The sequence below is a fragment of the Lepus europaeus genome, chromosome 17 (genome assembly GCF_033115175.1).
Source record: "Lepus europaeus isolate LE1 chromosome 17, mLepTim1.pri, whole genome shotgun sequence".
Taxonomy (NCBI): domain Eukaryota; kingdom Metazoa; phylum Chordata; class Mammalia; order Lagomorpha; family Leporidae; genus Lepus; species Lepus europaeus.
Window position 1 is genome coordinate 28,820,237 of NC_084843.1, and position 27,339 is coordinate 28,847,575.

At 50.1% G+C, this 27,339-nt stretch overlaps 1 protein-coding gene across 1 annotated transcript; it reads right to left on the minus strand.

Moving 5' to 3' along the window:
* Positions 1–2,257: 2,257 nt before the first annotated feature.
* WNT8B (Wnt family member 8B) lies at positions 2,258–25,792 on the minus strand. The gene is made up of 9 exons (XM_062214272.1): positions 25,556–25,792; positions 25,003–25,110; positions 24,525–24,598; positions 14,831–14,953; positions 5,814–5,871; positions 4,907–5,045; positions 4,125–4,250; positions 2,961–3,103; positions 2,258–2,803 (listed from the first exon to the last, which is right to left on the minus strand). Exons 1-9 carry the CDS (start codon positions 25,790–25,792, stop codon positions 2,258–2,260), a joined length of 1,554 nt encoding a protein of 517 aa, XP_062070256.1.
* Positions 25,793–27,339: the final 1,547 nt, after the last annotated feature.

A 27,339-nucleotide genomic window follows, 5' to 3' on the forward strand; every position in this document is an offset into this window, starting at 1 on the left:
GACTCGCCCCGCGGTCACGTACCCTACCACAGGGATAACAAGCCCAGCATCTTTGTGCCAATCTGTAAAACAACGAGGTTGACGAGCCGGCCTCAAGCTACCTTCCAGGGACAGTTCTGGAGTTGTCCATATTTGTAAAGGGAAACACAGGAGACTGACAGGACCCTGAACTCCAGGAAAGCGAGGATGATGCGGTATTGCTCACCACTGGGCCTTAACTCTGGTGTTCGCTGAGTGGACAAATGAATGAATGAACAATGCAAGAGAGGAGCAAAAAAGCAATGCAGAGCCACGGTGGCTCAGTGACGTTTTCTCTGTGGGCCGCAGATGGATCTGGCGTCAGTCGTGTTTGTTCAGGGGTACAGAACGGTCCCCTCTGGAAGCACTTTCTGGCTTCGGTGGCATGACATGCTTTGAGTCCTGACCCGGAGCTCTCCGGTGGGGGCCACAGTAGTTTCCCCCTCAGGCCGACACCTCCCAAGCCTGTGGGTGACCACATTGTCCTCTGACGTTCTCCCGTTCTCCCGGAGCCTTGCCGGAGCTGCCAAGTGGGACAGCTGGGCGGGGAGATGAGGACGGTGAATTAGGCGATTCCAGAGGCGAGCTGGCGGTGAGGCTCCAGGAGACCCAGGTCTTTCTGCTCAGGAAGGGGAAGCTCTCTCCTCAGTACACGTCAGTAGAACCACAAGTGTAGGCGTTAGGCCAGGGCTTTGGGACCTGACGTGGCCGTGGTCTCAATTCAAAATATGGAGCCCTCCTCCTACAGGCCAGCCTTTGGAGCCTCTGCTTCCAACACCTGCTTGCAGCCACACCTGCTTCTGCTACTCTGGGAGATGAAGAGGAGGTTGTCTAGCATATGGCCCGTTCTGCTCCGGAAGAGCTGCCCAGTGCCTAGACCCGGGACTGGTCTGGGATACGCCCTAGGGCCAGGGAGCTGGTGGGAGGGCTCAGTACTGCTTCTCTGGGACTAGAACTAGAAGATTCAAGCACTACAAGCAGCAGGCTCCTGGTATTAGTGGATGATTTACTGAAATCCTTGGCACAGTACCCTCAGTCAAGTCAGGACAACCTTGTAGGCCACCAGGGAAGGTTATAGGGAGGATGGTGTCCTGCCAAGCCAGAGGGAGGACAGAGCCCAGAGATTCTGTCCTCCAGCCCGTCCTGCCCACAACGTCCCCAAGAACAAGTTCAGTACCTGGGAAAGAAGGGCACATATCACACTGATTGCAATAAATTAAAGTTCAAGGTGCTAAACTTCCTATTAACAGTTTCATTGTGGGACGTTAACAGCACAGGAAGAGGCCGGGTGCCCGGAATCCTGCCTGTTTGGGAAATCCGGGAAGCGACAAGGAAGCATCCTAGCGCCTCCTCCCTAGCACCTGGCTTTAGAGGTGCAGAGCGAGGTCTGGCTGGGAAATCGGCTTTATTTACCTCAGCCTTGGCGGGGCGGGGAGAAGAGGCAAAGTCGGCTGCTCTGGAAGTCAAGAGCAGGGAGAAGGAACTGGAAAGGGCAGGGAATGACTAGCGGTCTGCCCCTACCTAGTTCCCGGACCTTTGGGGGTGTCTGGAGTCCCCTGGGGGCCCGGCCAGGGAGGGCAGTCCTTCACGGTGGCGCCAAGGCCGGTGAGGGGCAAGGCAGGGCAGGGCCTGCCCCTTCTCGCACCCTCACTCTCAGCCTCCAGAAGCCAGGCCTAGAGGCTCTCTCCGCCCCAGGCCACCTTCCCCTGCTTCTCTAAGGAGGGAGAGGGGAGGGAAAGCATTAGATCCGCGGGGTGTATAAGTCGGCAGTCACCAGAGAACCAAAGCGTGGGGTGGGCTCCGCACGAGGCAGAGGCAGCTGTGGGGGGCCCTAGTGGGAGACAGCGGCCGAAGAGGAAAGCCATAGCTTAGCGGGACCCCGCGTGAGAGGGTTCCTCCGCCTCCTGAGGCTAGGCCAGGCGGCCGGGCAGCCAGGAACTGGGAGGAAGAGGGCCTGTTCTCATCCCCGTCCCAGGAAGAGCAATAGCTCAGAACCTAGGACAAGGAGAGCTCGGGCCCCGAGTGCGGCTATGAGGCCAACGCAGACAGCTCTGCGAGAGCCCAGAGGAACCGGGGAAACTGGTTGCAACCGGCAAGCTCCAAGGAGACGGCAGAGTCTCTCCCTCTCCGGGTCGCTATGCTTGGGCGTGCGGGGTCCCCATCTCCTAGGTCCCTCTATTACTGGGGTCTCTAAACGATGCCAGGGACAGACGGGGTGCGGCGGCGGGAGGGGAGCCGCCTAGGGCTTCCTCCCGGCCTTGTGGGCAGCGCCCCCCCGCGGCCGCTCCGCGCGGCTGCAGAAGTACTTGGTGACCCGCCGGCGGCACTGCTCGCAGCGGACGGCGCAGCACCAGTGGAACTTGCAGTTGCAGCTGGACACGGTCTCGGCGCGGCGCTCCTCCACCGCCAGCCCGCAGTCCCCGCACAGCCGGCGGCAGCTGCGGCGCTCCCAGCGGCCCAGGGCCCGCCCCCGCCGCAGGCACTCTCGGCCCTCGGTGCCCAGCAGCCCTAGCGTTTTGTTCTCCAGGCAGTAGTCCGGGGAGTCTTCCAGGTGCACGAGCTCCCGGGTGGAGATGGAGCGGAAGGTGTCGGCGATGGCGCCGCGGCCGGCCGCGCTGTTGCCGGCGCCCTGCAGCAGGTCCACCTTGAGCGCCGCGTGGTATTTCTCTTTGAGGTGCGCGCCCACCTCGCGGAACTCGGGCAGCTGCAGCCAGCAGGTCTGCGTGGTGCAGCTGCCGGACACGCCGTGGCACTTGCACGTGCGTTTCATGGTGCCCTTCACCGCCTGCGGAGAAAGCCGGCAGTGAGCGGCCGGGGAGCGGCCCCGGGGCTGCGAGGCATCAGAGCGCTCTCCGGGCCGGCCCGTGCGTGCGATCTGCGCAGCGACGGCAGAGCGGCCCCCGGCGGGACGAGCGGGCCGACCCCGGGGGCCGCGGACCCACCTTGCGGCCGGCCTCGTTGTTGTGCAGGTTCATGGCCGCCCGGGCGTCCTGTCCTGTCTCCAGGGCATCGACGAACTGCTTGGAAATGGCCTCTCCGAAGCCCACGTTGTCACTGCAGCCTCCCCAAAGCCAGCCTTGGCCCCCTGGAAAAGCGCAGGCACAAAGGCCGTTCAGCGGGCGCCGCGTCTCCTGGGCTGCTGTTTCTAGTTGGGCTTGGGGGGTCGGAGCTGGGTAAGGATGAATGTTGGGTGAGTGCCCTGTACCCGGATTAGTCTCAGGCTAGATGTGTTTTTGCCACCTTTGCGGGCCCGCTTCCGGCCTCAGCCAATCCTCTGCTCAGGACTCGTGACGTCAGTAGTTGCCAAGTAGAGTCTCTGTAAAGGGCCCGCGCTTTCTTCCCCTCCCTATAATGTCCCCGTCCAAGGGGGCACAGGGGGCACGTGCCCGACTGGTGATAGAATGCGAAAGGGACAAACCGGGGCGGAAAAGGGTGAGGGCAGCTCCAGCACTGCGGCGAAGGAGGGCGTAACGGTTGAGACCCTGGTTAGGGCACCAGCGGCCAGCAACAGGAGGGTCTGGGTTTGCGTCCAGGCTCAACTCTGGGTTACAGCTTCTTGCGGGTGCAGGCCCTGAGAGACCGCAAAGACGGCTCAAGTGCTTGGGTCCCTGCCACCCCATGGGGGACCTGGATTGGGCTCTCAGTTCCTGGCTCCCTTGTGGGCATTTGGGGAGGGAACCAGGGGGCGGGAGTGTTCTGCACCCCCCTCCCCTGCCTTTTAAATAATTTTCTAACTTTTAATTTAAATTAATTTAATTTTTAAAAGAAAGAATATGGAACCCCCAAGGCGGGGATTGAGAGGGAGACACAGTGGCTTCGAGGTGGCAGTGGAGGTCGAGAGTGGGCGCAGGTGCCGAGAGAGGCGTGTGGACGGCAGGCAGCCTGTGTGTGGGAGGAGGAGCGGCGGCTTGGGTCTGCAGGGACCCCAGGTGTGTGTGTAAATGGCCGGGCTGCGCTTGGCCGGTCTGTCGCTGTAGGGCTTGGGCTCGGCCTCATCAGCCGTCTTCAGCACGGTTTTCCTCACAGTTACAGAGTCCCCCTCCCCGCCTTGTCTTCCCCGCGGCGACCTCAGCCGGCCCGCGCCGCCCTCCCCGCGCACTGCTCACCCAGCTGCCCGTTTCGGGAGTCGTCACAGCCGCAGTTGTCAAAATCGCCCAGGCTGCAGTTCCTGGTCAGGGTGTACATGACGCCGGCGGAGCTGATGGCGTGCACGAACGCCGTCTCGCGGTTCGCTGGCGGGAAGCCAAGTCCAGAGTGAGCGGGCGGCGGGCACGGCGGCCGCCTCCTGCCCTGACGCCAGCGCCACCACCGCCCGCGCGCCCGCGGCCCGGCTCCCCGAGCCTGTCTTTTCAAGCCCGTCGTTCTGTGACGTCTGTGATTATGACGGACTGCGGTGGGGAGCAGCGGGGAAGGAGATGGGTCTGGGGCAGACTGCAGGAAACCCCATCCCCACTCCCTGCGGCAACGTCGGGGCCGCCGGGGCGGGCGGGGGCCCTGGAGGCCTCGGACGGGCTGCGCGCAGTTCCTGGCGAGAGCGCGGCAATGTGGTCTCCAAGTCAGCTGCCGCCCCCCCTGCCCTTCGGCGAGGCTCGCTGGGGCCCGGGGCTGAGAGGCTGAGGGATTCTGGCCCCGACCCACCTTTGGAGGTCGCTTAGATGACGAGGAAACCTGCAGCCAGCTCGAGGGCCAGCAAGGCAGAGAACTGGGGGTGAGCGGGTTTGTGGCGCGGTGAGGATGTCGGGGAAGGAAGGAAAAAGTCCCTAAGTGAGAAAGAGGCGCAGAGAGGGGAGAGAGAAGGGCCAGAGAGGGAGGGTGTGGTGGAGGCAGGGCGGTCCCGGGGGCTCTAACCTGGGACCAGGGCCTGGGGAGCCGGCTGAGGCTTCCTTACCACTGCGCAGCCCCCCGTGGCTGGACAGCTGCAGGGCGCGCTCCGGGCAGTTCCAGCGGTCCCAGGCAAACTGGTACTTGCATTCCTCAATGCCGCTCTGGGCCCCAGCCGCCACGCTGCTGGAGTAGATCAGGTACGCCTGCGGGGATGCGGGCCGCCGTTCAGGGCTCCTGCCCACTCCCTCCCCCCAAGTGCTTTAAATGTGCCAGCTCACCTGGCATCACGGCCTTATGAGGTAAGTACCAGGTTAGAGAAATAATTTACCCAAAGCCCCGCAGCTGGGAAATAGCAGGCCTGGGGTGAAAGTGGGTTTTACCGTCGGCCCCTCTAACCTTGATTCATTGTACTACACGGCTGTGCCAGATCACACACCCAGGACACTGCAGCCATTATCCAATCACACTCTTGGAAAATACCGTCTCGGAGCTGGCAATGCCCTTCCACGGAGAAACCAGGCAGTGCGACCTCAGCACTTTAGAGACGGGTAGCCACCTCCCTCCCCTGCCCTGGGAAGGATTGGGACCTTGCAGCTGTGAAAGACTGTTTCTGCTCTGGGAATTCTGGCCAGACATTCAGAATAAGAACTCCTGAGTTCTCATCTCAGCTCTGACATTAGTTTGCTGTGTGACTCTGGGCATGTCCCTAACCCTCTCTGGGTCCTAGGTTACCCATCTGTAACATATACTACAGCATCATAAAAGATGTGGCTATAATCCACATGGAGGATGGTGCTTCAAAAATTCATGGAAAATGGAATTAAAAGATAAGTTCATTCTGATGTAAAAACTTTTTGAAGTCGGTGCATGATTTGTTCGTATTATCCATTTTCCACAAACTTTGTATACAGTCTTCAGTCAACAAGCTAAGGTTAGTGAGCTGTGTGTTAATCAAAGGAATTGCTTCTTACCTTTGGACCAGTCATCAGGAAATTGTTCACGGACCTAGGAAAAAGGAAAGTCACCAAGGATTATGGGGAGACATGGACCAGTTCCTGCTGCAGCAAATAGAACTGACAGGAAGAAAGGGAAATGGATTTTGCCAGGGAGGCATTATGCATCAAGAGCCTAGTAGGGATAATTTCTTTAGTGAAAAGGAATGTGAATACAATTGGTATAGTAACTTTGGATTTTAAAGTCAGTTACAATTTCCAGTGCCATGAAAACCAGAAGCAATGTTTGATGACTGCTTGTCAAGGAGGCTTTACCCACTATGCACAGCGCCGGCCCCCAGGGAATGCACCATTGATGCAGCCAACTCGGGAAATCACCCTGAGTGTGGGAAGCCAGCCTCAGAAGGAGGCGCGCTGCATGGGCCTATGTATGCAGTGTCAGAGCTGGGAATGGACTGGGGATTTCAGAGGTTTGGGAGGGGAGTGGGTGCGGCTATAATGAGCCCTGGGGTGTCCATCGACCTTGACTGTGGTGGTTGCACAAGGCTGCACCTAGGGCAAAATTACATTCAGCTATATACACCCAAGCACATGTGTGTACACGTGTATGTCAAAATGACCCCGCCCCTCAAGTAAATTAAATTTTTAATTGGCAAAGTCTGAGTAGGCTATGGACATTATACTGTAGTTGTAAGATGTTAACAGTGGGGGAGGTTGAGGAAAAGGCACTTGAGACTTCCCTGTACATTTCTTTGCAATTTTTACAAATCCATAATTATAGAAAATCAAATGTTGAATACACACATATGTGCATATGAACATATATGATCTGCAGTGTTGGAAACTTGGGGAATGAATTCAGAGTAGGCATTTGAAAATTATAAAAATATATTACTCATCATCTTCTTTTTCCCACTACGAGGTAAGAGGTAACCTGGGAGTCACCTGTATTGTTCCGAGAACGTGGCTACACTCCTGCAGTTCTGAAGGCCAGAGGGCACTGAGCACCACCAGGAAGGTCTTGGAAATGAAACGGACTAAGAAAGTTCAGTCTCTTGAGGGGCCAAAAGGGCTTGACTGGCTCTCTTCACATAAAACATACATAAGATGTGCATAGTTTCTTTCCCCCCATCTGTTTGAAAGGCAGAGTGATGCAGATGTGTGTGTGTGCGCACACACACAGATTCCATCCTCTGGTTCATTCCCCAAATGCCCCCAACAGCCAGGGCTAGGGCAGGCCAAAGCTAGGAGCCTAGAACCCCATCTGGGTCTTCCCTGTGGGTGGCAGGGGCTCAAGTACTTGGCCCATCATCTGCTGCCTTCCCAGGTGCATTGACGGAGAGCTGGATGGGAAGCCAGGTAGCTGGACTTGCACCATCACTTTAATATGGGTGCAGGTGTCCCCAGCAGGGGCTTAACCCACTGTGCCACGAGGCCTGCTTCTCAAAAAACCTTCCGGATTTTGGGCTTTTGAATTTCAGATTTTCAAGTTAGAGATGCTCACCCTGTTATTACCAAACTGGGAGGCCACAGATAAGAAGACAAAAAAGATTCTGAAAGAGCTATAATAGAATTTTAGAAAATCGCAGAGGACTACTACATCTAGCAGAACTACCATCTAAAGTCAGGCAGACAAAATTAAGTCAGCTGGAAATAAGCACTGCTGTGTGGAGAACAGGAGTACCGCAAAGCACAGAAATAAATTCAGAAGAATTGAAATGACTTCACAATGGCCGAAGACATTATGGGCTTGGAGGTAAATTTCTGACCCCTAAACATTGGTGTCGGAGGAGTTGGCAAGGCCCTTTGACTCCCTTTGACCCAGGGAAAGGAGCCTGAGCCTGCGCTGACTCAACAGGGCGGTCTCTAGGTTAGGAATGATGTTCAAAGATTTTGGATGGTACCGAGCCAGATAAAAACTGGTTATCATTTCATAAGACAAACATCCAGAAAGGAAGCAAAGTAACAACAACAAGAGAAAAGGAGTGACAAAGGAGAAAACTGCCGTAAGCCAGGTGAAGATTCCTCCTATAAGAGGGTTCTAGATTGGAACTTTGTGGAGTAATGGGCAGAAGTTCTAGAGGACTCTTTATTCCTAGAAGACCTTATGGTATATAAAGATTTGTGTGTATGATATTTGGACCCACCCCAAATTAATGAATCAGGTGTAACTGAGCACCTATTATGAGACAGAATGTAATCCTCATTTGGACAAAGTTCTCGTGGAGACCCTTGAGCTATCTGCAGACATACTTGAGTCATATCCAAAATCTCCAGTATTAAGACCGTGTCCTGTGGTGAGCACCAAATGAGGCTCTTGCTCTTGATTAATGAGACAATGGTGTGATGCCATTCGAGGGAGAGGTAAAACAGAGATTGCTGAAAGCATGGTTAATGTGTCCTGTGAAAGAGGCAGAGGACCCAAAAGGAATTTAAATATGTGCATGGGTGCACCTAGGGACAGTCATATTACTGGAAGAGCTGTGCTAACATGGCCGATGGAAAGGTCCACAGATAGAGACTCCCTCCAGACAGAACACAGTACAACCAGTATGTTCCCAGGGGGACACAAGCTTCCCATTCCCCACAAGTGGCTTCAGCACTTGCTGAAGATGCCACCCAGACTGGCTGCCATTCAATGGGTTTATACCTTTCTGGACCCTCCCAACTATTCCTAGATCCCTTTTCTTGAACACCAGACTTCTGTAGTCAGCTATATTTCTTTTTCTTTTTTTTCTTTCTTTCTTTTTTTTGACAGGCAGAGTGGACAGTGAGAGAGAGAGAGAGAGAGAAAGGTCTTCCTTTTCCGTTGGTTCACCCTCCAATGGCTGCCGTGGCCGGCGCACCGCGCTGATCCGAAGCCAGGAGCCAGGTGCTTCTCCTGGTCACCCATGCGGTTGTAGGGCCCAAGCACTTGGGCCATCCTCCACTGCACTCCCGGGCCACAGCGGAGAGCTGGACTGGAACAGGAGCAACCGGGACTAGAACCCGGTGTGCCGGTGCTGCAAGGCAGAGGATTAGCCTGTTAAGCCACGGCGCCGGCCTTATATTTCTTTTTAAAAATTTTATTTTATTTATTTGAAAGGCATACACACACAGACAGAGGGAAAGAGGGATATATATATATATATATATATATATATAGAGAGAGAGAGAGAGAGAGAGAGAGAGAGAGAGAGATTTCTCATCTGCTGGCTTACTCCCCAAATGCCAGCAATGGTTAGGGCTGGGCTAGCCTGAAGCCAGAAGCCAAAAATGTTCAACCTGATATCCCATGTAACAGAGGCCCAATTACTTGAGCCATTAGCTGCAGCCTCCCAGGGCCTGCATTAGTTGGAATCAAGAGCAGAGCCAGTGCCTGTGGCACCGGCAAACCGGGTTCTAGTCCTGGTCGGGCGCCGGATTCTGTCCCGGTTGCTCCTGTTCCAGTCCAGCTCTCCGCTGTGGCCCGGGAGTGCAGTGGAGGATGGCCCAAGTGCTTGGGCCCTACAACCACATGGGTGACCAGGAGAAGCACCTGGCTCCTGGCTTCGGATCAGCGCGGTGCGCCGGCCGCAGTGGCCATTGGAGGGTGAACCAACGGAAAAGGAAGACCTTTCTCTCTGTCTCTCTCTCTCACTGTCCACTTTGCCTGTCCAAAAAAAAAAAAAAAAAAAAAAAAAAAAAAAAAAAAAAGCAGAGCCAGGACTTGAACCCAAGCACTCTGATATAGGATGTGTACATCCCACACAGCGCCAAATGCCTGCCCCCCTAGCTACGTTCCTGTATCTCCCCTTTGTTCTTAACACGCATCTCAAACACGTGTCTGAACTGAAGCTCCGGCTCCTTGCTGTCACTACTCTAACATGTTCTTTCTCCATGTAAGGTCTCATTGCTTAGACAAAATTCTCAGAAGGTCATCTTTGATTCCTTTCTTTCAGATGGCCTCAAGTCCTCCCAGCTCTACCTCACCACATATCCAGAATCTAGCCAGTTCTCCATGGTCACTGTTACCCCCGGGGTTTAAGCTATCATCATCTTGTCCGGATTACTGTAAAAGCCTTCTGAATTGATCTCCTCACTTTCACCCTTATTCTTCCCCATTCTGTTCTCAAAACGATTGGTTGCTTTAAAGATTAGCTCCAAAAATACAAAGAAAATCTTGCCATTGTTTGCCTCAAATACTGTAATAGGTTCCTATCCCCTGCAGTGTAGAAGTCGAAAGCTTATCAAGGTTTGTAAAATCCCACACAAGCTGGCCTCTACTTATCCTTCTGACCCAGTCTCCCGCTTCTTGCCCCTTGCTGCTCTGCTCCAGCCATATGGGTCTCCTCGTTGTTCCTCAAACACACCAGGACTCTGCGCTCCCCGGGTCTTTGCATTTGCTGTGTTCTCTTCCTGGGAGACTTTCCACTAAGGTATCCATATGGCTTGTTCTGTCATCTACATCAGCCTTTTAATCAAAGGTGCCATTCTTCTTGAGGCTTTCCTTCATTATTCTCCTTAAAATTGCAGCCTCCTCCACTACCCATTTGTTTTTCCTAGGCAGGGTTTATCACTTGACTCTGCATGTGTTAGGTATTTATTTGCTTACTGTTTGCTTCCCCCCACTGCACACTATAAGCTCCGATAAAGCAGATTTTGGGGGGATCTGTTTTGTTCACCAAGTATTACCAGTGCCTGGAAACAGTATGCATTTAATAAATACTTATTGAGTGGGAGAATGAAGGAGCCCACCTTTAGGGTGAAAGTAGAAAGACATATCACCCGAGGACTTGGAAGGAGAACAGAACTATCCAGAGAGACAGGGCGACGGGAGACTCTCTTGTTCATGCCCATGGCTTTAGCTGTCATGAAGATACATGCCTCCTGAGCCCTTCCCTTCAGCCCTGACTTCTATCTTGAAAACCACAGCTGCATTTCCAAATGAATGCTAAGTTTCTCCATTGGGAATGTTTGAATTGTCAAGACAGTGTATCTAAAAGCCAGCTCATCTTCCCTGCCAAACTGGCCACTTCTCCAGACTTCACTAACTCTTTGTTAAAGAATCGTTATATTCCCAAGTCCACTCTCAGCATCCAGTTACCAGTTCCCTCTCCCTATTCGCATCATCACAGCCCAATGCTTCAAAAGGCACCATTAAGAAAGTAAAGGCACCATTAAGAAAGTAAAGCCAGAATGGGAGGAAAATATTTGCAAAGCATTTATATGATAAGAAACTAATATCCACAGAACTCCTTAAATTCAACAACAACTGATCAACCAACCAATTTACACATGGGCAAAGCACTTGAACAGACATTCTCCAAAGAAGATGTACAGCTGGTCAATAAGCTAGAGGATGCTCACATTATCAGTCATCAAGGAGATACAAATAAAAACCACAGCAACAATCACATCCACTAAAGCAGCTAAATTTTTAATTTTTAAGATTTATTTATTTACTTGAAAGGCAGAGTTACACAGAGAGAGAAGGAGAGGCAGAGAGAGAGGTCTTCATCCGCTGGTTCACTCCCCAGTTGGCCGCAATGGCTGGAGCTGTGCTGATCCAAAGCCAAGAGCCAAGAGCTTCTTCTGGATCTTCCATCTGAGTGCAGGCACCCAGGGACTTGGGCCATCTTCAATGCTTTCCCAGGCCATACCTGGGATCAGAAATGGAGCAGCTGGGACTTGAACTGGTGCACATATGGGATGCCGGCACTGCAGGCAGCAGCTTTACCCGCTACGCCACAGCACCGGCCCCCGTGGCTAAACTTAAAAAGAGAGATGACATCAAGTGTTGGTGAGGATATGGAGGAATCAGAACCCTCAAACATAGCTGGAGGGATTCTAAAATGCATCAGACACTTTGGAAAATAGTCTGGCATCAAAAGGTTAACCTCAGGCTCAAAAGGCTAAATATGGAGCTCCCATGTGACCCAGCAATTCCACTCCTATTCAAGAGAACTGCAAGCATATATCCAAGAAAAACCTGTACTTGCAGCAGCATTGTTCATAGCAGCATTGTTCATAATAGCCACAAAGCCGATGTCCATTGACTGCTGTGAAAATTAAACTGTAGTATATCCTTAGTGCAATATTATTTGGCCATAGAAAGACATGAAGGTGGGGCTGGCATTGTGGCATAGCAGGTAAAGCTGCCCATGTGGGCCCTGGTTCAAGTCTCAGATGCTCCATTTCTCCACTTTTTAAAAAAAAAATTTTATTTATTTTGAGAGGTAGAGTTACAGACAGTGAAAGGGAGATACAGAAAGATCTTCCTTCCGTTGGTTCACTCCCCAAATGGCTGCAACAGCCGGAGCTGTGCCGATCCAAAGCCAGGAGCCAGGAGCCTCTTCCTGGTCTCCCACGTGGGTGCAGGGGCCCAAGGACCTGGGCCATTTTCCATTGTTTTCCCAGGCCATAGCAGAGAGTGGGACTGGAAGTGGAGCAGCCGGGACTAGAACTGGTGCCCATATTGGATGCCAGCGCCGCAGGTGAAGGATTAACCTACTGCGCCATGGCACTGGCCCCTAGTCCACTTCTGATCCAGCTCCCTACTAATATGCCTGAGAAAGCAACAAAAGATGGCTTAGGCCCTTGCCACCTATGTAGCAGACCCAGAGGAAGCTCCATGGCTTTGCCCTGGCCCAGTCCTGGTTGTTGTGGCCATTTGTGGAGTGAACCAGTAAGTGGAAGACTCTTTCCTTCTCTCTCTCTGTAACTCTACCTTTCAAATAAAGAAATAAGTCTTAAAAAAAAAAAAGACATGAAGGAACTGATACATGCTATAACATGAATGAATCTTGAAAATCTCATTCTAGGTGAAGGAAGCCACATGAAAGGTCATTAGTTATCTATATGTAGTTCCCAGAATTGCAATTCCATAGAAACTGGAAGTAGAACAGCAGTTGCTGGGGCTGTAAGGAGGGGGTGTGGCATGTGGCTGATAATGGGTAAGGGGTTTCTTCTTGGGGGGCTAAAATGTTCCAAAATTGATCGTGGTGAGGGTTGCACAAGCCAATAAATTTACAAGCCCACCCCTCCATTTTTTTTATACTTTAAAGATGAATTTATGGGATGGGGATTATATCTCAATAAAGCAGTTATTTAAAATCTTATTCCTGCGTAAGTATTTAGTTCAGAAGTCACAGCCAGCACTTCTGGAAGCTTCCCAACAACTTTTTCCTGCCTCATTTTAAGGAGGCTCTTCACTCACTTACACTTGACTGTAGGGAGAGGCCGTCTTCATTAGCTTGGGATACTCTTCAGCCCCTAACAAAGAAAGTCCTCCATAAAAAGGGATTAAACCGGGCCAGTGTCCTGGTTCAGAGGGTAAAGCCACTGCATGTGACACCCACATCCCATTTGGGCACTGGCTTGAGTCCCAGCTGCTCCACTTCTGATACAGCTGCTCTCTGCTATGGCCTGGGAAAGCAGTGGAGGATGGCCCAAGTGCTTGGGTCCCTGCACCCACGTGGAGACCTGGAAGAAGCTCCTGGCTTCTGGCTTTGACCTGGCTAGTGAACCAGTGGGTAGAAGATTCACTCTCTCCCCCGTCTCCCTCTCTCAGTGTAATTCTGACTTTCAAAATAAATAAATAAAATTTTAAAGGGATTGAACCAAGGTATTTGGGAAAAGTGGATAGGAGGATCATCAGACGCACCAGAGAACTGGAGGAGGAAGGTTTGGGATGTGGGCAGGGAGTCTGTGGGGAGCCTGTGCTTCTGCTCCCTTTTCCACACGGGAGCAGATGACTGCTCCCAGCAAGATGGCAGACGGTGAACACGGAGCATGTGGACAATGTGCACACAGAGGGCAGTGTTAGAGTCCCACCTTCAGCAAAGTCAATGGAACACACGTGATGCTACACCATTGGGGTTGTGCTTCACAGTAATCAGGCGTAAATGGTAAGCAATTTATGTACACAATTCTAGTTGTGCTTTTACACTGCCAAGTAAAAATTTTATAGTTGTTTCTTGTCCTATTGCTAGCATATATATGTATTTGTTTGCATATAGTTATATATTGATACCATATACATTTTAATTTACATTTACTAGGACTGACGCTGTGGCGCAGTGGGTTAAAGCCCCAGCCTGAGGTGTCAGCATCCCATATGGGCGCCAGTTCTAGTGCCAGTTGCTGCTTTTCCAATCCAGCTCTCTGCTATGGCCTGGGAAAGCAGTAGAAGATGGCCCAAGTTCTTGGGCCCCTGCACCCGCGTGGGAGACCCAGAAGAAGCTCCTGTCTCCTGACTTCTGATCAGCTCAGCTCCAGCTGTTAAGGCCATTTGGGGAGTGAACCAGCAGATGGAAGACCTCTCTCTCTGTCTCTACCTCTCTCTGTAACTCTCTCCCATGTGGGTGCAGGGGCCCAAGCACTTGAGCCATCTTCTGCTCTTTTTCAGACACGTTAGCAGAGAGCCAGATTGGAAGTGGAGCAGCCAGGTCTCGAACTGGCACACGTATGTGATGCTGGCGTTGCAAGTGGTGGCTTAACCCTGTACACCACAGCGCTGGTCCCAATTTTAGTATATGTGCTGCCGAAGTGAGCACTGTTGGTTTTTTAGAAGTATCTTCTATTCCCCTTTAGAGTTGTGCTTTTCCACTTGGTTATTAAAACTGTCATTTGTATACAAGGCTCTTCTGGGATCTAGTCACACAGTTCTTCCAGTTTTGGCCTGCAGCCTCCCCTCCCAGGACCCTTGCAGTCCCCTTCATTGGACGGGCACTGAGGGGCCTGCTGACATTCACAAGCTTCGTCACTGCCCCTTCTCGGCTCTTCCTTTAGAGGGAATGCGCTCTCTGAAGGATTCCACAGATGCTCATCTCAGTAAACTTCTGGAGCCTGCAGTCTCACCAGTTCTCCTGACGTGCCCAGAAGCCAAGTGGTGGGCCCACCATGGAGCCCCTTCCAAGGATGCAACAACACAGGAGCCTGGGAGAACGGACAAGGGTTGCTCGGTGCTCTTGAGCTGCCCTTCCTGGGCTCGGCCTTCAGGGCCTTGTGCTGAGTGCCCAGCTCACCCAGGGGCAATGCGCACCAGCCTTGGCACACTGCCATCACTGACTCACCCATCCCGGACCTCTTCCACCCCCATGGTGACTCTCTGGAGAAGCAGCACCAGGGCATGTACTGATCCCAGGGAGGACTCTCTGAGGCCCTTTTGTACCCTGGGTGTAGTCAGCTTCTGTTCACTAAAAACAAACCCCCGGGGCTCAGGGCCTGGACAAGTGAGAGAATCCCTCAGCAAGACAGCCTGAGACGGCAGCTCTGCCACTGTCCCCAGCTGCCTGAAGGGCCTTTGGTGAGATCGCCTCCCCCAGGGCTGCCTCTGGCCTTGCTGTCAGCCCCGTGGAGGACGTGAGCAACTGCCAAGCTCCACGAAGTCCCATGAACTGTCAGGTGCCTGGCCCAGACCCGACTGTACAGTGCATGGGTGTGCTCTGGGAAGGTCCCTGGGTCCTGGCTCCAGAGATTCCGGGTTGGCAGTGGGGACAGGAGAGGAGGACAAGAGGCAGAGGAGGTGGCAGGAATCTGCATTACCACTTCCTGCGAGGGCTGTGTTGCAGGCAATCCTCAGACTCCATGCAGGAAACCCGGGCTGGAGGGAGAGCACAGAGGGGCCTCCAGCATCTGATTCCTGAATTGGCATTTGAGGGTCTGGGAGACTGAAGTTCTTTCTTTCGTCTTCTGGAAAATCGCTGCTCTGCCTGCACCCATCTCGAGCCCGGGAGGTGGTCTCTCTTTCATGCAGGAAGGAGCACCTTTTGGTTCTGGCCACTCTCAAAGCCCTTGCTGAAGTCTACCTGAAGGCTGGGCCTCTGCACTGGGCCAGGACGTCGGCGACCTCCCCTTCCCTGCAGGTCTCCTCTGTAGCCCAGGGCAGTTCCCTTCTTGCTTGCCTTCTTCCCCATTCCACAGGGAGGTCTTCCTGGGTGGAATACGAACTGGATCCCTGGTCTTCGTCCTTGTGCTCCAGCTCTTCTGCTCCCTCCCTCCACTCCCAGGAGCCTTGAAGGCCACAGCTCTTCTTCCACATTTATAGACCTGGCCCTTAAGTGGATCTTTCACTCACTCTTTGGCCCACACTTTGCCCTATGAGCTTCGAAGGCCACCCCTCATTAACCTAGTTAATTCACTAACAGCCATCAGATTCTCTCTCTCTCCTCTCCCTTTTCCCTCCCTCCCTCCCTCCCTCCCTCTCTCCTCCCTTCATGCTGAGCATTCACAATAAGGCCCCACTGTAAGTGGCTTCTGCTGTCACCTGCTCCACCTAGGCTGATTAGCCCAGCTGTGTCCTCCTGTCCTTGTGTTCCCACCTTCCAGCCCGGCTCCTCTAACACCTGATCTTACGAGGCAGCTCTTCCCCATCCTTACGTCTTCCCTCCTGTCTTCATTACCATCCTTTCGTGGGGTGTTAAGCCACCATCCACAGATACAGAGGGGTTAGCAGTGTGAGGCTATGGGGGATCAAGACAGAGCCCTGTGGATCTTATGTCATTTTCCCCATTGCTGCACCCTCTTGGAACCTTCAAACTTGGTGACACCTCAGTGGCTGTCACCGAGCCATAGTTGAACCACATTTCAAAATGCTTTAATCGAGGGCACTGCACCTCCTCAATCACCCCCTGTCCTTCAGCAACACATAGCTTCTCCCCGGGGCCCACACTGCATCCCGAATTGCCTATTCCATAATCAGCCTGATCAGGAACTTGTTTCCCCAGGGAGCGGAGCCAGGAGGGGAGGGACTTTGGATCAACCTAAATACAAATGCCATTGCTTCTGTTTAAGTTCTTGGAGTGTCTCCAAGTTTCTCTTCCTTTGTTTGTTTGTGTGATTTGGTTGTGTGCGTCTGTGTATTGCTTTTAACTTAACATTCATTGTAGATAGATACACACACACTGAGCTCCTCTTTGTCTGATGCCGTTTGAAGAAGCTGACATGACTTTACCACCTTAGGAAGTTCCCCAAAAATTGCAAGTTTCCCTTCTCTGTCAATCACGCCTAATTGTGCACAAGGAGTTTAAGCCACTATCCAATTAGTTTCAACCATTTCTTCCTATTTTTGGAGCAGTTCTCCAAGCTAGCAAAGCCCACGAGACAGTCTGCGCCACACATCACATTGTATGGCTGGCAGTGTGGCAGCCATGGTGAGAACACACACACCTCTGGCACAGATGGCAGTGGACAGGAGCGCCAGGCACCATGCTGCTCCTCACCCCTGCTGTGCCCCTTGCACCTAGGACCTGGTTACTAGGCCAAGTGCATGAGCTGCACTCCCTCTGCAGAGGCTGCTCGGTTGGGTGTTGCGAGCTTTTGGCGGGCCAGCCCCACTGCACCGCCAAGTGTGCCCCCATGTGTCTGTACCAGTGGCTGACGTGGCTCACACTTAAGTTAGGATTCCCGTTCTCTCTGCCTCACAGGTGTTGGTGTTTTTTCAAAGCAAAGTTCCTGAGTATGCCCAGAATCTGACGTTTTCTTTCTTTTTCTTTTTAAAAATTTATTTGAAAGGCAGAGAGATTGACACAGAGAGAGACACAGAGATATTGAGAGACAGAGACACAAACAGAGAGCATGCATCTCCTGCTTCACTCCCCAAGTGTCTGCAACAGCTGAGGCTGAGCTAGGTGGAAGCAAGGAGCTGGCAATTCAATCTGGGGTCTCCCACATGGGCGGCAGGGACCCAATTACTTCAGCTGTCACCCACTGCCCAGTCAGGGCTGGGCCAGGCCAAAGCCTGGAGCCTGGAACTCCATCCAGGTTGCCCCTGTGGGGTGGGAGGGATTTAAGTACTGAGCCGTCATCTGCTGCCACTCACTGTGCTCACTGGCAGGAAGCTGGAATAGGAATCAGAGCTGAGACTCAAACCCTGGCACTCCTTTATGGGATGTGGGTGGCCCACTGGGCCAAAGGCCCTCTGCAAAATTTGAGGTTTTCCTCTCTGAACCCAGAATGTTTATCTTAATGCCCTCTGATCCCCTCTGTGGTGCTGCCTCTCTCCACTTGCGCCCCAAGTCCTTTGCGTGGCACTGCTGGCTTCTCCCTAACCTTCAACATCATCTCTCCATGTCCATATGACATGTCCATATGACATCTCTCCATGTCCATATGACAAGTCTCTGGCCTGAAGCTACAGTCAGCCTGCATCAGGGGAGACCAGGGCAGGAGACCTTCCTGCTGGGATTGGGGAGAAGAGGATGCATGGGAGTGAACATGGCTGCAGAGCTCGTCTGCAGATCTGACTCAGAGGGAACACACAGGAAGGGGCAGGAAGGTCAAGGGGAGGGTCCAGAGCAGGAGAGCTGTGAGGGCTATGGCTGGAAGGTGCTCTTGTGTCACAACTTTCTCTTAGAATGAATCTCTGGCAGCTGCTTTGTCCTCCAGAGAACTCTCTGGATGCCATGACCCAGGAAGAGTCCAGACACAGCCCCTTCTGAGTGAGTCTCCTTGGGTCTCATTCTGTCCTCCACAACATGTGACCCACAGAACACCCGTGCACAAGCACACAGAGATATACACACACCATGACACAGAAGGCAGGTGTTACTGATGATGTAAAACAGAATCCTATTGGTCCAGACATTTTATTCACACCCCTTCACTGACAATACCCAAGAGTATCTAGACTAAGTACACGTCACTGTTCGATTAAGAGTTCAGCTGAAAATGCAAAATTGTTTTCAAGGGCGAATGGCATGGCTAATTCTTGCCCACTCTAAAGCATCAGTCATTGCCATCAGGCTGTATCCTGTTGACTAGACAAAGGGATTAGGAAGCTGAAGGCACAGATCCCCAAAGTCTTGCAGGGAAGAGTACTTAAATTTCCAAGCCAAGTCTCCTCCCCCTTCCAGATGTGTGGAGAGGGAACAAAACTATCAGTGGAGAGTTCAACTTCAGGAGGGCAGGGGAACAGCTGGCAGACTCAGAGTGAGGAGTTACGAAAGGAAGTCCACTAGTGTGGACTTGGAGGAGTGTGGCATTGAAAGGAAGGAAAGGAGAGACAGCGGCAGTGGTGCCCAGGGCCTGGTGAGGAGTTTTGTAGATAAGTAGAAAAGGAAAAATCCAGGGAGGAGCAGCCTGTGGTCACATTCCTGTGTCGGTTTCACTGATTCTAACACTATCTCTTTCTTCAAAAGGAGTTCAGCTCTGTAAATAATTCTAAACATATTTTTATAAGTGTGAATTTTCTGTATAATAATTCAGTGCCCTAAAGTATAGAGAAAAGTCTTGTAAACCAATTGACAAAAAAAAAAAAAAAAAAGTGAAACAGGCATGTCCATTTTAGTAGTAGTTCTTCTATTAAAATCCCACATTATCCCAAATCCAGCTCTTGCCAAATAATTACTGGAAAAGGCCCATGGGACAACTGTGTACCACGGAGCTCCACAAACAATCTCAGGTGGATTCCTTTCTGGGCAGATCACGGCTTTTCAAGTGAGTCTTTTCCCCGAGACAGATGTGGTTTGTACTCCAGGATATTTTATACAGCAACAGACCGTCTTTCCTGTCTTTCCTCGTCCTCATTTCCCCTTCTTTATGCATTGTAGGGAGCTCTGCTGAGAAACACTGAGCTGCAAGAAAGCACTTTAGCGCTTAGCATTTAAATGAGGATTCTGAGGGGAAGAGCTGGGCTGGCTCCCTTCCCTTGGTCTCTAAGAGAAAACTGCTAAGGGCCTCAAGGCTGTGGCACAGGCTTTAGAAAATGCTCATCTTCTCAACTGTGTAGATGGATGCAACGCCAGGACATGTCGGCCTGTAAACAATGAGCTGTAAACAATGAGGTGAACATTTCAAGGGAGCAAAATTGACATGCCTTGGTACTCTAGTGCATTCTCACTGCCCAGTGGAAGTCGATTCAAACGGATGGCGACATTTTTTCAACCTGATCCAATCACCAATTTCTGCTGCCTTTGCTAACCAGCCACAGCTCCAACAGAGCTAAACTCAACATGTATTTGAATGACTTATCTCCTTTTACTAACCTGTATTCTTGATTTTTCTCCCCAAGAGCATACAGATATGGTGGCCCAATGTTCCCCAAGATTCAATCTGATTTCTGGCCCCACATCTCTCAGCCACAGGATGGAGATTCCTTTTCCTATTTTTCCTCTTATTTTGACCCATGGTAGTATTTGGAAGATTTAGGCCAAGAGAAATGTATGCAGTTGGAAATCCTACAGAAAGCACAGATGAAAGATGACTGATCAGGGACTGATAACAGTTGAAGCTGAGTTACAGTTTATCTACCATTTATCATTATGTATCTGGTCATTCTTCAGTTATTAAAAATGAAAATTTCTATTATATAAAATTTAAAAACTAACAGAATTCTCCTGGAGCAATAATCCATGGATTCTGGGATCCACCAGACACCATGGATTAAGATGTGGAAATGCCGGCTAGGAGCAGGTGGACCAGGTATTGGCTCCCTGTTTATCATCCTGGACATTGGCACGGAATGAAACTTCCAAGTCTGATTTCGTAAACCTAAAGAGTGTGGAAAATGACAAAGTGCAGGAAAACGACAAAGATTTGTAGCAGCAACAGGTTTGAAGGAAGGAAAAGTTCCTCCATACTCAGGATGGTTGAAGTTTGGCGTGAAGCCTTTCAGAATTTCATCTACAGAGTGCATAGAAAGAAGGAACTACGGGGCCCTCTGCTAGGGTCTGATTGGGTCTGCTGGCACACAGCCTCGTAATGTGCTCGTACCACAGGGTGCTGACGTCGGAAAAATAATCTATTAAAATAAATGAATTGGATTGGCCAGATAATGGTGATTCAAATGACCCCATTATGGTCCGAATTTCTCTTGGGCTAGAGAAAACGCTAGCCTAAGAAGCATACAGGGTGGGGGGTGGGGTGGGGGGTGGTGGGGGGTGGTGATATGATCAATAACAGCGGCTTACCATAAAGACGGAGAAAAACAAACCATAAAAGTGTGGCCTGTAATGAGACTGGAGGGTCTGGCTGAAGCGGATGGCATTTCTTTCCAGAGGCCCTTGGAGTGCGGGCATATTTCAAGTGGGAGGCAGTGGGGAATGCTATTTATGTGAGCCAAGCTCAGAGTTCCCCTAACTGTTAACCTAGCCAGATCTTTTACCTCGTAAGAACAAAATGCTTTTTGAAAAATAAAGATTTATCCTAAGGAAAATGGTATGGACCTCATTCTCTAAGCCTATGAATTCTCCTCTGCCTTCTTGGGGGAAGTGGAAACAAGTCCTTGGAGCCCAGGGATAAAGGGATTTTCCTACTAGTCCCTGGAAGGAATAGCGGTATCTAACAGAGAGTAGCATTAAACCCATTGTTCAGCTGGGGAAAAAGAAAAGCAAACATTTAGTTATCATCTGTTTCCATGAAGAGGGGACTTGAATTAAAATTCTTTTCTTCTGGTATTTTCTTATGCCCTGTTTGTTTAATAGCACAAAAAAGAGACCCTTCTTCCTGACTTCTTATTCTCCAGAAAAGCACCTAGAGATGGAAGATGCACCCCCAGCATCCCCAGCATCGCTTACACACTGAGGTCACAGGAGAAGCTGCACTCAGGGTCTCTTCCCAGCACCGCACAGCCTTTGTTGTGGAGAGGAGTGATAGCAGGTGGTATTGAGACTAGTAAGAGTTCCTATTGTCTTTCATGATGGGAGAAAGGGAAACACAGGTTGTTGAGGAAATCAACAGTCACACTGAGCATTAACCGGCTGGGCTCGGGTGGGCTTCAGCCTGACGGCCTTGCCTCGAAGGGGAGGCTGCTGATCCCCGAGCCCCAGGCTCTTCCACGGACCAGGAAGGTGTTAGGATTGAGAATCTCTTATGTTAGTCCCTTACTTTCCAGATTCCAAAGCAGCTCCTCACACTTTCCTCTTTTTTTTTTTTTTTTTTTTAATGTCTCTAATTCCAGGGATTCCCAGCCTCTTCAAGGAAGAGAGTGCCTTTCATATGTGACACAGTTTAGAAGACTCTCTCTTAACCGTTACCTGGTTTTTTTGTATGTGTTGGTGGGAAAAACTCAATATGAAAAAAACCAAATGTAACCAAAAACAGTTATGAGTTGAGTACGTTTTATAGGGTTTGTGTTTTCTTGTTGATGATACACATTTGAAAATAGTGGCACCTGTGTGGGGAACAGACTTTCAGCTGTGTGCAATGCCTGGCGAGACCATGGTGCAAAGAGCTGGATTCCCTCCCCAGCTGTGAATATCACATGTGACTCTCAGATGGGAGCTCTGGAGCCATGGAAGGGTTACTCTACAATCCTCAGTGTACAGAATGGAAGCATGCTTCAGGACCACCAAGGTGTGCCATAAAGACCCTACTGCAGGAGAGAAATGGGCCCTGGTTAGATCCCCACTGCAGACCCCTGGAAAGAAGCCAGGACTGCTCTCGGTTGAGGAAGGAGACTGGAGCCCTGGTTCATTTCTATATCCCAGTGCGCCTGTCTGAGTTAGTGACTGAGTTAGGGAGGGAGGCAGGGAAGGAGAGAAAGAGGAAAGGAGGGAGAGTGAGCCAGAGAGAGAAGTGGGTAAGAGTCAGTGTGTCTAAGGGACACCATTTGGAGTAACATGGAGTTAACAGTTAAGAAAAAACTTTCTAGGCTCGTTCATTCCAGATGAGTAAATATCCAGAGAGTGAAAAATCCCATTGGTTTACCTCTGGCCCCAGCTATAACCATCCCGTCTGCTTTGCTGTCTCACGTATTCCCTTCTCTTTCTTGGGAGCCATAGGGTTAAGAAAAAATAAATTCAAAGAAAAGATTTTTCCCAAGTCACTACAGGACAATTCTCTTCAGAATAGTAAGAAACTGTGGCAAGCGCTTTAAAAAATGCTGTACTGATTTACCTAAGAAACTCCATATTGTGGGTAAATGTCGACTGTTCTCTTTTTAAGCCCAGGAATTTCTGTGGATGGACTCTTTCAGACAGTAAGTTCACGTGGGCCTACAATTGAACAGGCAGGCAGAAATTGCGGCTCCCTGTTTGTTAAATGCTTTTGAGGCTCTTACATAAAAGATTGATAATAAAGTATTAAGAGAAACATCTCAAAAGCTGTGATTGGTTAGATCTCTCTGCACAGCACAAAGGGGCTGATGACCTTCTGCAAAACCCTGATGGCATCATTATAGCAATCATCGAGATTTCATGTTCAATTTAAAAATCACTTTTCCACCGCTACTGAAAACAGATGTTTGACAGAATGCAAATGTTCCATCCAAATCGGGGCTTATGGGAAAAAGCAATTAAAATCTAATTGCATGATACGGGAGATTTGTACATCATTTTCTCCTTAAGGTCAGGCAAGGCAAGAAAGGGCTCCTAAGCCCTGTTTTTTAAATTAGAACTTTCTTTCACATCTCTTTTCTCTTTTCTCTTTTTGCATCCAGACACTTGAATTTGGACAGACAAGCAACCCAGCCACCTTTCAGTGTGGCTGTGTCAATATAGGAATGGAATGAACATGACCCCTCCAGCAGGGAAGGGAACACACAGTAAAGGTATTTTTTATAGAACAATTCTTCACACTGCCCTGGTGACTGGGGAAAGGAATCTCGTGTTTCTCTTTCGCTGATACTGAAGCAGCTGAAGAACACCATGGGCATCAGCAGAAACGCCTGCCATAGTCTCCTGCCCTTTTGTCTTTTTGTTCTCGTGAGAGAGAGAGAGGAGATTTTTTTTTTTGTATGTTGAAATTTTTAATTAAAGTGCCAATTAAAAATCGACCAATTATTTGGTGGTTCCATTTGTAATCAGAAATGCCACAAGTGATTACAGTGATTTGCAAATAGTTGCATTAAGTTGGTATACTTCCTATTAGCACTCCAATAAAGACTCATTCGTGATAGGAATACACTCTCAATTAGCACAGGGAGCTTATTTCAAAGAGATTCCTATTCTTCCTTCCTCAACAGTTTCTGTGGCAGTTGGGTTAGTATCTTGGGTAAACAGATGGTAGAACCAGAACCTATGAACGGAGAGGCTGAAGTTGTATCTGACTGGGGAGAGACTGCCAATGCCCTGGCAACACTTTTTTTCCCCAGTTGTGCTTCTGGGCGTTATTGTGTACTCGCTGATTAACAATTGCACGTATGGATACTTTATGTGGTTTCCAAGAACTAAACGAGAAGCATGATAATAGTATCTACCATTTGTACAGTAGTTTACCAAGCACACATTATTGTACCATCTGAACAATTTAGAAATGTTTGTTAGTCAAACAAATCCAGTGTGTGGAGAAGTTTAGATTTCTAAAATATTTGATTTCAACTGTGTTTGTTAAGCCAGGACAGACACAGTGGGTCAGATAACTTGTTCATGTCAAGGAAATGACAGTATGAGCAGCTACTTCAAACAGTCCAAGGAAAGTACAGGCACATCACAACGTGTAAAATAAGATCCTGCTGAATTTTGTCGCCAGCCCTCACCTCAAGATCAGATTCAACACCAGTAGAACTTGTTTCGAACCACTTCCTTTCCTCTACAATGCTGACATCAGGATTTGACAAAACAGGGCTATTGTCAACTTCTCCCCAAATCACTAGGAACATTTTGTGGTATAGCAATTTATAAAAACAGGAGCCCCTGCCATCTTTTAACCCACTGCTTTATTGGTAGAAGTTCCAAAGATTTGCTGAAATCAGCCATACAGTTAGGATGAGCCCTACTCTAGAGAACAATTTCCCCCCTCCTAGGAGAGGCTCAAGGCTTCTGGAAGTGAAAATAAGCTTTCTCCAATATATTACATACATTTACCTAGTCTCCGGCCCAGGCTACTTACCAGGTGTGGCTGAGCTGGAGGACACAGGTGAACAGAAAGACACACACACAAGGCTTCTCCCGAAACATAGTCCTCTGGAATAGCAGGAGAGCAAATTCTTAAAAACGGGGAGACAGGGAAGGAAGATGGGGAGCAGTCTCCCCAGTGGTAGTGGGATGGAATTCTCAAAGCCCCACTTCCTTGGCCTGTAAGCGATCCCAAACAGAGTTAAGGGGAGGTGAAATGGAGCTGAGATTATCTACTTAATTAAAGTTTTTTTCTCCTCTAAGTCCTTCAGCCAATCAGAACTCAAGTGCCAGAGAAAGATTGAGTCGGTCAAAAGAACTCTCCAGGACCCTCCCAGACAAACGCAGAAGGGGATGAGGAGAAAGAGGACAAAGGGGGAGGGGGAGACACGGCAAATCCTCTCCACAGAATCACTGCGTGGAGTCCCTGCCCGCCCCCGCCTACCACACCACACCCGCCCCCACCCACGCACACTGACCACAGACAGCGCCTGGTCCCCAAAGGGATTCTGAAGGGACCGGGCTTCCCGGGTTGTCCTTTGTAGCTCTCTGAGCCTGAGTTTACTGTCAGGATCACTTTCCTGGGGGAAAAACAGATCATGTGCAGGTGAGCCTCAGGCCCTCTGATCTGAGCGTGGGGTTCCCAACCCTCCGTGTACTAAGTGGGAAGGCACAGTGGGAAGCAGCAGGAGGCCGGGTGATTTCTTCCTTCACCTTTTCCATTCCGCATGCCTAGTACATCTTAGCCCTCCACTAGGCATTGCAGACATTCTAAAAACTGAGACGTGATTTCCACCCTAAAGATCGTCACAGCTGGGTCCGGGGACAGCCAAAGAATGTAATTTAATAAAGCATTACCTTGCTACAAACCGACTAGAAATCGCATAGGCTTATTTAGGGGAGCATTTTTGAAGGAGGTAGACTTGCGTTCTGAAGAAGGGAGGAGAGCGGTTTCGATGGCAGAGCAAAGTGACCTCACCATCCTATCCTCTGGAAGGCAGGCGGCGGAGCCGGGAGGGCACGCACCCGCCCCTGGCCCTCACCTCTCTGACTTCTGTGCCTCCAGGTGCCCGGGGTGGAAGGACTGCTCCTCAGAGCCGCTGCTCCCAACTCCCCCGTGGCCACACCTTCTGTTCTGGAGCTGGCAGCACCTTTCTTAGGGCTCCTGTCTTTGTTCCCTTCCCTCCTCCGTGTTCCTCTCGACGTAGAACCGTCTCCGACCACGTCTATGCTGGCAAACTGATCTGGCAAAGAAAGCCTCATTAAAGTCTTTCATTACTTAGGTCATGCAGGCCAGATGACTTAGGGGTCTTGACTCCAGTGTTTTGATTGGGTAACTTTGTAGTCTACTTGAGCTCTTCCAGACCGCATTGTGAGAGAGCCGAGCAGTTTTGACCCCGCAGAAACTTCAGGTCTCTTCTCTGTCTCCTCATTCAGAAAGGGAGCAGCAGAGTGGATTGGAGAGTAAGGGTCCGGTGCCTGGAATGCAAGGCGTGGTGACTCCTGCCCTCGGTTCTGGCTTCTCTCCCGATGGCCGCTGTGGCCAAGAGCTTGCCTTCGCTTTGCCTAGGGAATTCCCAGGAGATGGGAAACTTTGGGTGATTTTTGTGAAAAAGTGGAGAACTACTTTAAAACAAGTTCCTTAAGACACCATCTCATCCCCTCAGAATTTCTGCCACTAAGGAAAAATCTGACACTTCACCGTTTTGTACAAAATCACTTCATTTTTAGTACAAAGACTTAAACAACAGAAATGTATAAGCCAGGAAGGCAAGTCTCCTTTGGTGGGTGTCCTTCCTTTTCCAGGAAAACCACTGTTAAGTTCTGGATGCTCTTTCCGGTTTTTCATATGCATGCATGAATAGTAATATGTATGTACACATTATTTACAAAAATGAGGTTGCATAGAACATACTTTGCAAATGGCTTTTCTCTTTTAATATTATGTACAATTTACCATGTTAGGGACTAAAAATCTCTCTCTTCCTTTCTCAGAATGGGTAGTATAAATTGTCAGGTGTACTAGGTAATCTTATTTTGCTGATACTAAGGTTGTTTTCAGTCTAATTTTGAGATAAGTATTGCTAATTCAACCACTTGGATACTGGTTAATAAAAAAAAAAAATAGGAAGACTCCTTAAGATGAAGTATCTCTCTCAGGGGTGTAGATTATAAATAAAGTTGAGTTCCACCATACATTGTTTTCAATGTTATTTTTTTAAAATTATTTATTTATTTGAAAGTCAGAGTTAACAGAAAGGGAGAGATGGAGAGAGAAAAAGAAATCTTCCATCTGCTGGATCAGGCTGAAGCCAGGAGCCAGGAGCTTTTTCTGGATCTCCCACATGGGTGCCAGGGGCCCAAGCACTTGGACCATCTCCTGCTGCTTTCCCAGGCACATTAGCAGGGAGCTGGATCAGGAGTGGAGCAGCCGGGACTTGAATCGGTGCCCTATGGGATGCCGGTGTTGCAGGTGGCAGCTTTGCCCACTATATCACAACGCCGGCCTCTGTTTTCAACTTTACAATCCTTTTCTCTTTTCTTTTCCTTTCTTTTTTTTTTTTTTTTTTTTGACAGGCAGAGTTAGGCAGTGAGAGAGAGACAGAGAGAAAGGTCTTCCTTTTTTTAGTGGATAGTGAGAGAGAGAGAGACAGAGAGAAAGGTCTTCCTTTTCTGTTGGTTCAACCCCCAAATGGCCACGATGGCCGGCGCACTGTGCCGATCCGAAGCCAGGAGCCAGCTGCTTCTCCTGGTCTCCCATGCAGGTGCAGGGCCCAAGCACTTGGGCCATCCTCCACTGCCTTCCTGGG

Bases quoted from the DNA above. Each gene is read 5' to 3' on its own strand.
- WNT8B (XM_062214272.1), bottom strand. From the start codon at position 25,792: ATGAGGCTTTCTTTGCCAGATCAGTTTGCCAGCATAGACGTGGTCGGA. The intron at 25,111-25,555 runs GTGCGTGCCCTC...TTTTTCCCCCAG, and splicing joins GAGGTGAGGGCCAGGGGCGG to GAAAGTGATCCTGACAGTAA. The intron at 5,046-5,813 runs GTAAGAAGCAAT...GCATCCCCGCAG, and splicing joins TCCTGATGACTGGTCCAAAG to GCGTACCTGATCTACTCCAG.